At 33.4% G+C, this 10,463-nt stretch overlaps 1 protein-coding gene across 1 annotated transcript; it reads right to left on the reverse strand.

Annotated features, from left to right (window-relative positions):
- Positions 1 to 794: 794 nt before the first annotated feature.
- LOC139861992 (pumilio homolog 4-like) lies at positions 795 to 5,398 on the reverse strand. Its single transcript, XM_071850529.1, has 10 exons — positions 4,769 to 5,398; positions 3,967 to 4,486; positions 2,986 to 3,463; positions 2,708 to 2,849; positions 2,515 to 2,622; positions 1,891 to 2,103; positions 1,696 to 1,803; positions 1,405 to 1,599; positions 925 to 1,099; positions 795 to 832 (listed from the first exon to the last, which is right to left on the reverse strand). Exons 1-10 carry the CDS (start codon positions 5,396 to 5,398, stop codon positions 795 to 797), a joined length of 2,607 nt encoding a protein of 868 aa, XP_071706630.1.
- Positions 5,399 to 10,463: the final 5,065 nt, after the last annotated feature.

Consider the following 10,463-nt stretch of genomic DNA (forward strand, 5'->3'; position numbering starts at 1 on the left):
GTCAATAAAATATTTTGAATGAATTTCATTCTTTTACATTTTGATATGCAAAATTAAAATAAACAACTGAACCAGAGGTACATGACTGCTTTTACTTGATTAACATATTACAATGAGTTACAGTAGAAACTAGCACCACCCACTAACCACCTTAAATAATTGTAATTTTCAACATTTAGTTTGGCCGGCTCATGCGAACGAAGCTTTAGTGCGAATCCGCAAATCCTTCATTTGGTTTGCCCAGCGTATGGGACTGAGGGAGTAGTATTTTAACTACTTGATATTTTATTTTGGGAGCAGATTACTAAGATGGCAATGTATTTTGAACAAATAGAATATAATGCTCAAAACCAGTTGCTAGCAGTTTGTTCTCATCAAGAATCACAATAAAATAAACCAGAAATTAGGCCCCAAAAATGTATATTTCTTCAGAATCAAGATCCATACCATTTACATATAAACCAGGTCCTATGATAGCTTCATACCATGTTCCTTTAATGTCAAAAATTCACGTGGATGGTCATTATGTTATGTACTAGTACCAGATTACACGAATGAAACAAAAACTTTAAGGGCATTTAGTAATCTGACTCTCACCAAAAGCAATCAGCGATCATTTACACTCACTCTTTACAAGATATAAAAACGATACATATGACTAACTATCAAAATCAACACTCCATCTACAAACCTCTATCGGATCAAAAAAATCAGACCTCATATTCACATAGAAATAAAACTAGCAAAGTTCATGGTGACACCACATTATTATTTCTTTACCAAAACAGGACATCTCAAGAACTGTAAGAAGTTGATGATGCAATGTGCCTTTCTGCAAACAGAAGTAATAAAAAAGTTACATAAAAGAATCAAGAATATGTAGATTTTTCATAAAGTTATGAGCTTTATAAATATTTTTCTCACCTCCTGAAGTAACGAGCTTTTCTACACGAGAAACAATGTGTTTACCATACGTATATCGTTTCAGAGTAGCCAAGTGGACTTTTATACGCGACAGTATGATTTCACGGCTCTTATCATCACACGTTTCGAGAACCTTTTGCACCACATAGTTCCCAAAAGGGTCTTTCATCATTGCCTGTATATTGACCCATACAAAAGTTTACTAAAACGATGGTGATATACGTGATTGTAAATATTCGTGTTAATGAGTGTTGTGAATTTGCCTTTCAAAAAAAAAAAAAAAAACGATGGTGATATATCCACCACTCAAATTGATAGATCAACCGTCCATGTGTATTAAATATGTGTACTGTACAAGTATTTAATGCACAAGTGTGGTGGATTTATCAATCAGAGCGGTGGATATATCAACATGCAAATAAAATGATTTAGACAAGGACAGAAGGGTAATATCGGAAATAAGAAAAGAACGTTTCTTACCTGCAACGGCTCATTTTCATCCGTGGAACCAAGCATCGTCTTCACGAGAAGTTGACGTTCTTCTGGGGTGCCGTAAGTCAAACATTTTTCGGCAACATTTGACGCAAACTTCTGAAGACTCATCGTTACTATTTGTCCTGCAAGCTTACTGATAACAGCAGATCGTTCTTGTGGCTTACCATGTTGCAGTACATGCTAATCATACCAAAACGTCAGCGTTATCAAGGGGTAAATAAGACATTTAACTATTAAAAAGTTAAATAGAGCTATGTTCATAAGAAGGTTGAGTACCTGGATAACGTAATTACCGTACTGATCTTGCGCTAGAGAACAAACCGAGGTCATGATTTCATCCATTACCACTTGTGTATTTTGATCATCAGAATGCTCCAAAACCCTCTGTCGATATCGGATAACGTTTATATATTAGAAAATTGATGATATAAACAGAAGAAATAGACTACAGTAATACATACACCTTTTTACCTGTATGACCCGACAACCATAAGGATGTGACGAAAGAGAAACAACTTGCCCAAAAAACGATGAAATTATAAACTGTATCTGATCTTGTGGGACACATTCGATACATTTCTGGATAACGTGATTACCGTTCTGATCACAAACACATTTCATCACTGAACCGTTAAGCTCGTCAACCATTTGCTTTTGATGATCAACATCAACCACCTCTAATGCCTGAATAGATAAAGATTCGTTATATACGACTATTTATTTATTTATTTATTTATCCCTAAGAGAACGTTATAATCAAGATATGATCATTGTTACAAACTAATCATGGGTACAGGACTAAAACCCAAAAAATGTAATCAAGATAGGATGTTCACTACAAAATAGTAATCAAGATAGGATCTTTTTACAAACTAATCATGGGTACAGGACTAATACCCAAAAAATGTAATCAAAATAGGATCTTTACTACAAAATAGTAATCAAGATAGGATCTTTCATGGTTAAACGGCTAAATACTAAATTTCTTTATCAAGATTTAGGATATTTACTACAAAAAATAATGCATATAAAGATAAAACCGTCGCAAATATTGTTTTTAACATAAAAAATTACAAAATTAGCTAGAAAGATCACCTTCTGAATGACTCTGCAACCATACATCTGAAGACTAAGAGGCAAAACATGACCGATAAGTTGATCAGCTAACTCCTTTCTCTGACTCTCAGTTCCATGCTCAAAGAACTGCAAATTGATATTATAAAGTTTTAAGGTTTAAATTCTATAAAAAGCCATTAAAATGAAAGACATTATTAATAAGTGAAACTACCTTCTGTATGACATAATTCCCAAAGACATCAGTCATCAAACCATGAGCATGAGGAATAATCTCTGGAAATATTAAATTCTTTTCTTCAATTGTTGCTGTTTCAAGCTTCTGCTGAATAAATCGGCTTCCATATTGATCCGTACTGCAGCCAAAATATATATATATATATATATATATATATATATATATATATATATATATATACACACACGCAATTATGAATATGTATAGAAACAAAAATACTTTTTTTTAATGATCCAAAGAACTCTTTAGCTTACCTAAATTCAATGACATGACCAACAACATCAGATAGCTCCAAAGATCTGTTCTTATTGTTCTTGAGCTCATCTAACAACGATAAAACAGGTCTTCGATCTAAGCTGATTTCAGCTACTGATCCAGCCACTGAATTTCTTAAAACAGGAGAAAATTGCATCTTTCGTTCTTGTTTTGACAAAGGTCTAGTCTTTTCCAATAAGTTTCCGTGATACGCCACACCACGATCGTATGTATGATTCCCGTGTATATGATTTAAGCTACCAGATCTACCAAAAAGTGGTGAACCGTTTTGTTGATTCTGTTGAGCAAGTAACGCCTCGAGATACACTTTGGGAAGAGCTCGCATATCTTCATGCGCGTTTGAAACGTAATTGTTTCTTCCTTGATGAAGATTACCATGTCGAGAATCGATTGCAGTTGGTGGGTAGTTACATCGTCTCAGATATTGTTCCCATCCAGCAGTATTTATACTTGAAGCTGAATATACATAGTACAAAACAATGAAATAAGTGTAAGCTGTTGTTTGTTATTTAAGATGTTTTTGTCTGAAAGCATATTTCTAATGATGCGCGACTGCAGACAAAGTAAGATATTATTTGATTTATGTCTTAAAAAAAGTCTGCGGAAAAAATATCAGTAAAAAGCAAACACCTAGATCTCTTTTATAGAGGTGCGTCGAGCGGTTGGGTAACAAACGTGTCAACAGAGAAAAAGCATAATCTGCATATTTTGTTGTAATAATTTAGTTTTTGTACCATCCTACGTGGCTTTTTAACGCAACTAAACATCAATTTTGTAATATACACTAAGCGATTTTGCAAGCATCGACAGTTTGGTAAAGGAAAGTACTAATTACAATGATCTATGCAATCATACAATTATCTAAAGTAGGTCATTCTGAAAACCATAGTGGCCGTTTACTAATATTTTCACAAGCATAACGAACAATGCAACTGGAAGAACAAGAAATTACAGTTTACCTGAAGCAGTGTGATTATGTGCAGCTGAATATCTAGTAGGCATATGACCTGACAAATCCATTCCAGGGTAACTATCGACATGATTACGTATACTGGGACCTTCAAATTTTGAAAAGTCAAACGTGTTTCTGTTAGAATTTAAATCAGCAGAAGAAACTGCCCTCCTGTGAAAGTTCATCGGTCCAAGGTTATTATTCCTCGAGTTATCACGCTGAAAACTTAACCTCTGATCATTTATAGAATCGAGATAATCGCAACGTGAATAACTTTGTCCATCTGGAAGACGGTTTCTAGATAGACTTAAGTTAGATAATGAAGACGCAACGTCAGCAGGGCGAACCATAGGAGGAAGGCCAGGTGTTTTACTGGACGGGCCCACAACTGGCGTAAAAGAATGTTGAACTATTGAAGTTTCTTTTTCATTAGATAATACTGATGAATGAGTATTAGATATTATTGCATTTTGGCTTGCAGGTCGAGAAATTCGATTCGAAGAACATTCAGGCTCATCAAGCCCTTCCTACATTAAACAAATCACAAAAAAAAACCTGCAATTAGAATCAACAAGTTCTACATTACATCACACAATATAAGTTTTAATTGATCTAAACAATACATGGCAAATGGGTCAGGTTGGGTCGGTTTGGGTAACGGGTCAAAATGGTTTTGAGTTGAAATGGGTCATGGGCCAAACGCGTCAAATTTTTAAACGGGTCCAAATAGGTCAGGTTGGGTCGGTTTAGGTAACGGGTCAAAACGGGTCAGCTAAGATTCTAAACCCTAGATGATTAACTATAGTTACCTGAAGAATATCTGCAAAGCTTTTTCTTCGACCACCAATCGTAGGAGTCGGTAAACCAATCAAACCATCGTTTCTAACAATCGATTCACGATTATTCTTCTGAGCTTTCCTCATTTCAATCAATTCAGATTCTGCATCCTTATGTAACCCTAATCCGGGCTGCATCGAAAACAACGAAGAACTACCACTATGATCAGTATGATCATTACCAAGATTCGTCTTCCACCAATCAGAAGACGAAGATCCACTAACTTGAAATCTTTGAGCAACGCGCCAATCCTCTTTCGACAACAATGGCGGTGGAAGTCTTGGGTTAAAATTGCCATGATCATAATAATATGATAAGTACATTGGATGAGACCTAATTAATTCTTCTTCACTTAACACTTGATCATTAGTACTAATTATACCATTATTATTAATCCTACCTTCAATATGCACATCACCATTGTTTCTATACAAATTTCCAACTGCACTTAACGACCCGTCAACCGTTGGTGGGGCACTACCACTCCTATGCATATTCATACCCCGTTCTTGATCGCCGATCGCGACCCGATTTTGTCTCTGGTTGAAAATTAATTCAAGCTCACTCTCTAAACTATGATCATCTAAATCTCCTTTCATCATACTCTGTTCCATAAAATTCTAAATTCCTCTACCCAAAAATTAAACCCCAATTTTCAAATATCAGTACGTAATATACAAAAATTAATGTACGTAATATACAAAGCTTATTAAAATTTGCCAAGAAGTTTTATGAATTTCAAGAAACAATGATATATATGAACGAGAGATATAAATGGGAGACTGAATCAAACTTACAGGTGTGATATGTTGTTAGAGTTTGAACGAAGAATTAGGTTTAATAAATCACACGTGAATCAATGGCGGTTTGAATTTTCAGAAATTTAGGAAGGAATTTGGAAATTTTTAAGGCCAAAGAGGTGGATCGAGAGTTTTTGAAATTCTGTTTGAAATTATTGTATGTTCAATGCAACTATATATCAAGAATGAAGGGATTACAGATGAATCTTGATTAAAAAGATTGGGTTTTTTTTATTGTTTACGTGCATGCAAAGAGCTAAAATATATAGAGGATTCCATAAGACCATAAGTATATATAAGTATATATATTATATATTATATATACTTAATATAATATAGTATAAAATATATATAGAGGATAGAGGATTCCATAATAAGTATATACTATACTAATATATTATATTATATTATAAATAAATAATATAATAAAATATTATATTATGATAAATGATAATACTCCGTAAGAAATATGATATTGTTATAATTCAGTAGGCTTATAACTACCTTTAATGGTTATAAGAACAAAGAGAGAAAAAGAGAGAAGAAGGAGAGAAGAAATATTGATATTGATATTTCAAGAGAAATGATGCACCTTAAATGGTTACCATACAAGTCTATTTATAGTATAAAATATTACTATGCAAGAAATATAATAATAATAAAATTAACATCCAATCTAGATATTTTATAACACAATCTAGATATTTTATAACACTCCCCCTTGGATGACAATTTTATTAGAGAATAACTAGTACTGCCTCGTTAAAAACCTTGCTAAAGAAAGCCCATTGGGATAAAACTTTAGCTAAGGAAAAAAGAGTGCAGTATAGAGTTGACTCCCCCTCAAGTAGGCAACGCCTGAGTTGTTACATCTTCTGAACATGCCTCATGCCAATATTATGAACGTGTGTTCTGAAAATAGCAGTTGGCAGTGCTTTGGTATAAAGATCAGCAGAGTTGTTGATTGAACGTATCTCATTTTAATCTGGTTGTCTTTTACGAGATCTTGAGTATATGAGAAGAATCTGAGGTTTTCATCTGAAACTGTATCATCTAAATCTTTTATGTACAAGTTTAGCCCCTGTGATTTGTCTACAGTCTCCTTCATGGTTTGCTCAAACCCTTGTTTCAATTCCTATTCCCTTGTAGTCTTTTCTGAGCCTTACCAATATACCATTCTTTTCCATCAAACTTATGACCATTAAGACCGTCTATGGCTTTGGCGCCTCGTCAGTATTTATATTTTGTTCAGTCACTTTTAATACTCTTCTTTCATTTGTATTATGTAAGCTGTATTATCTTCATAGATAGTTGTTACGCTTTTATAGCGTTCTAGTCCACAAGAATCAATAATGATTTGTATCATTGATCTTAACTAAAATCATTCCCGAGTAGCTTCATGTAATGCAATCACTTCGGCATGATTTGATGATGTTGCAACAAGTGTTTGTTTTAAGAACGCCATGATTTTGTGGTACCTCCATTTAGGAATACATATCGAGTTTGAGATTTATCTTTATGAGGATTTGATGAATGACCTGTATATACATAATCAACCAAATCTTGTTTTGAAACGTTAGAATAAAATAATTTTAAATCAGCAGTTTCTCAAGGGTATCAAAATATGTGTTTGATCCCGCTCCATTGTCATTTGAGCTGAATCTTGCCAACAAATTAACTGCAAGAGAAATGTCAGGTCTTGTACAATCTATAAGATACATAAGAACCTCAATTGCACTAAAATATGGAACTTCCGATCTGTTAAGATTTTCATGATCTTCGCAGGGATGAAATAGATCAGTGTCAATATTGAGTGATCTAACAACAATGAGTGTCTTTAAAAAAAATGTTTTAAAATCTTTTCGGTATAAGTTGTTTGATGTACAAGTAAATCATTAGGCATATGCTCAATTTGCAATCCAAGGTAATACTTGGTTTTTTCAAGATCTTTCATTTCAAAATAATTCTTTAGAAGTTGAATGATTTCATAGATCTCTTTATTTGTTCATATGATGTTAAGAACATTGACATAAACAACTACGATCTCATATCCGAACATTGTTTTTATAAAACATACGTGCAAAATAAGTTTATATTTATACCCTTTTTTTTATCAAGTAGTCATCTAATCGGTTATACCACATACGTCCCGTTTGTATAAACCCATTTAGAAATCTTTGTGATTTAATGGAATATATTCCCTTGGGTTTTACATTAGATGCTTATGATACCTTAACTCTTTAGGTATATTCATATATATCATTATTAAGTGATCCATACAGATAAGTAGTAACAACATTCATGAGATGCATTTAAATAACTACCAGGTTGATTAAGTATCTAATAAGTAATTGTATCCATTACAGGAGGATAAGTTTTCCTCATAATTCATTTATGGTCTTTGTGGGAAATATTGAGTTACAAGTCTAGTTTTCCTTGTAACTTCATTTGCACATTTCTTTTCGGATAAAAATTCATTTGTATCCCATACGTTTCACATCTTTAAAAGTGATAATGATTGATCCGAAAACTTTTCTTTTATCGAGCGATTCTAATTCAGCTCGTATTGTTCCTTTCCATTGAGCTCAATCATGTCCATTTTGTATATTCAATGACAGATTTTAGTTCCAGATCATCATCTTTATTCATGATGTCATTGTAACATTATATGAAAATATCTCATAGAGATTTTAATTTCATTTCGGTTCCATAATATTGCATAATTTATCGCAATTTTAGTATTTACATTTATCAATATCCTCTGCAGAAGGAATATTGATTTGTGGTTCTTCTTGAACACTTTCTTTTACCTCATTATCAGCTGATTTTCTTTTTCGAGGATTTTTATCTTCGGAACCAATTGATCTTCCACGTTTGATGCGTGGCAAAGACTCAACAGTGACATTATTGCCAGCTTTTGGAATTTCAGTTCGAGCTGAAGCATTTATCGCTGGTATATATGATTTAGTCACCTTTTTTTTTATATCTGTAAATGCATAAAGTAATTAATTTGCAAGTTCTTGCATATGAATTATTTTTTGAACTTTCGTTTCACATTCTTTTGTGCGAGTTCAATATACCTTAATTGATGTTCACATCATGAAGCATCATTTTATTATTTTTTTTTACTTCACCCCCCTAATCTAGGGAACAATGTTTTATTAAAATGACAATCAGCAAAACGTGCTGTAAAAACATCACCCGTCATGGGTTCAGTATATCTTATGATTGAAGATGTTTTATATCCAAAATATATTACCATCTTTCTTTGAAAAAACATTTTATTGTGTTGTGGTGATACAATTGGAACATACACTGCACAACCAATGTTCTACGGTGAAAAATATTTGGCTCTTAGCCAAAATCAAGTAGTAAGTGAAAATATTTATGACTTCCACATGGTATAATGCGAATTAATGTCGCAGCATGTAAATTTACATGTCCACATATAAATATTGATAGTTTTGTACTCATTATCAATTGTCTAGTTATTAGCTGTAAGCGTTTATCTATTGATTTAGCTAAACCAATTTTGTGTATGCACATGAGCAACTGGATGTTCAACAACAATCTGTAACATCCCGCGTTTTTCCGTTAAATTTAATTTTAACACCGTCTTTTTTTTTTAAACATAATCTTTCGTATTTAAATTAATAGTTTCCGTGAGTAACGTTCATTATATTCCCGCTATTTAATTTTGACATCACCCGTTTACTCGAGCGTTTTAAAAATATCTCGTTTGGTTAAATCCCGCACCCGCTTCTAAACTCGAGGGACTAAAATTGACACGGGACAAACTAGTTGACTAGGTCAACTAGTCCACCCCAATCACCACCATTCAATCACCTCCATCTCTCTCTCTTTCTCTCTAGCAAGAACACACACACAAACACCCAATTCAATCATTCATCATCTAAATTCGATCTAGGAGGCTTACAACAAAATAAATTACATATTCGTGATCCTCTCATCATCCTCTTCGATTTGGTACCAATTTCATCCATTTTGGGTAACTTTCTAAAATCACTAATTTTCTTTAAATTCGTATTTTTGACTTGAAATTGTGTTAGTTAGTGTCTATGGCTCGTGTATAATATGAATATATGTTTTGTTTGCTCGATTTGTGGTTTGGAGTAACTAGTTTGAGTTTTTGAAATGGGTTTGCTTAATCCTTGATTTTGGATGAGTTAATGTTGTTAGATTGTTAAAGTGCATGTTTTAATTGTGTTACTAGTATCATTAGCCACATTTTGATGTGTAGGTTGATTAAGAAAACTTCAAAAACCCGATTAATGATTTTGTGATGTTTGACTAGGGTTTGATAGTTCTTGACATGAACTTTTGATGCTTGAATGCCATGAAATGTTAATTGTTAGTGTTTAGTAGTAATGTATGCTTCATTACCTTCAAAACGGCATATCATATGTGTGAATTGGATTCCCGAAACTTAAAATGCGTTTCTTTGATTTTTGGTTGAAAATGATGAACTTTGATGATGTTTTCGATTTGGAAATTGTCGGTTATGATCTATGAAAAGTGTTTAGTTGTATTCCTTGTCAAAATACCTTTCCAACGATATAAGATACATGTTTAGGAGATTTGCGGTTTGTGAGTTAGGAATTTTTGAAGTTGGATTCGTGCATAAGTTGAAAACTGCAGAAAATAGCTGAACAGCATTGTGCGCGGCGCGCACCTCACCCCGCGCGGCGCGCAAATGGGTCTGGCCAGATTCTGCTCACTTTGTCACTTTTCACGCGAAATGTTTGACTAGCTATCGACCTCCGATTCACATGAAACTTGTTCTAATATGCTTATATATGAATAACTAGCATAGAAAAATAGTTCGGGACCCGACCCGAACGCGTTG

Source organism: Rutidosis leptorrhynchoides, chromosome 8, assembly GCF_046630445.1.
Source record: "Rutidosis leptorrhynchoides isolate AG116_Rl617_1_P2 chromosome 8, CSIRO_AGI_Rlap_v1, whole genome shotgun sequence".
In the NCBI taxonomy this organism is placed as follows: Eukaryota; Viridiplantae; Streptophyta; class Magnoliopsida; order Asterales; family Asteraceae; genus Rutidosis; species Rutidosis leptorrhynchoides.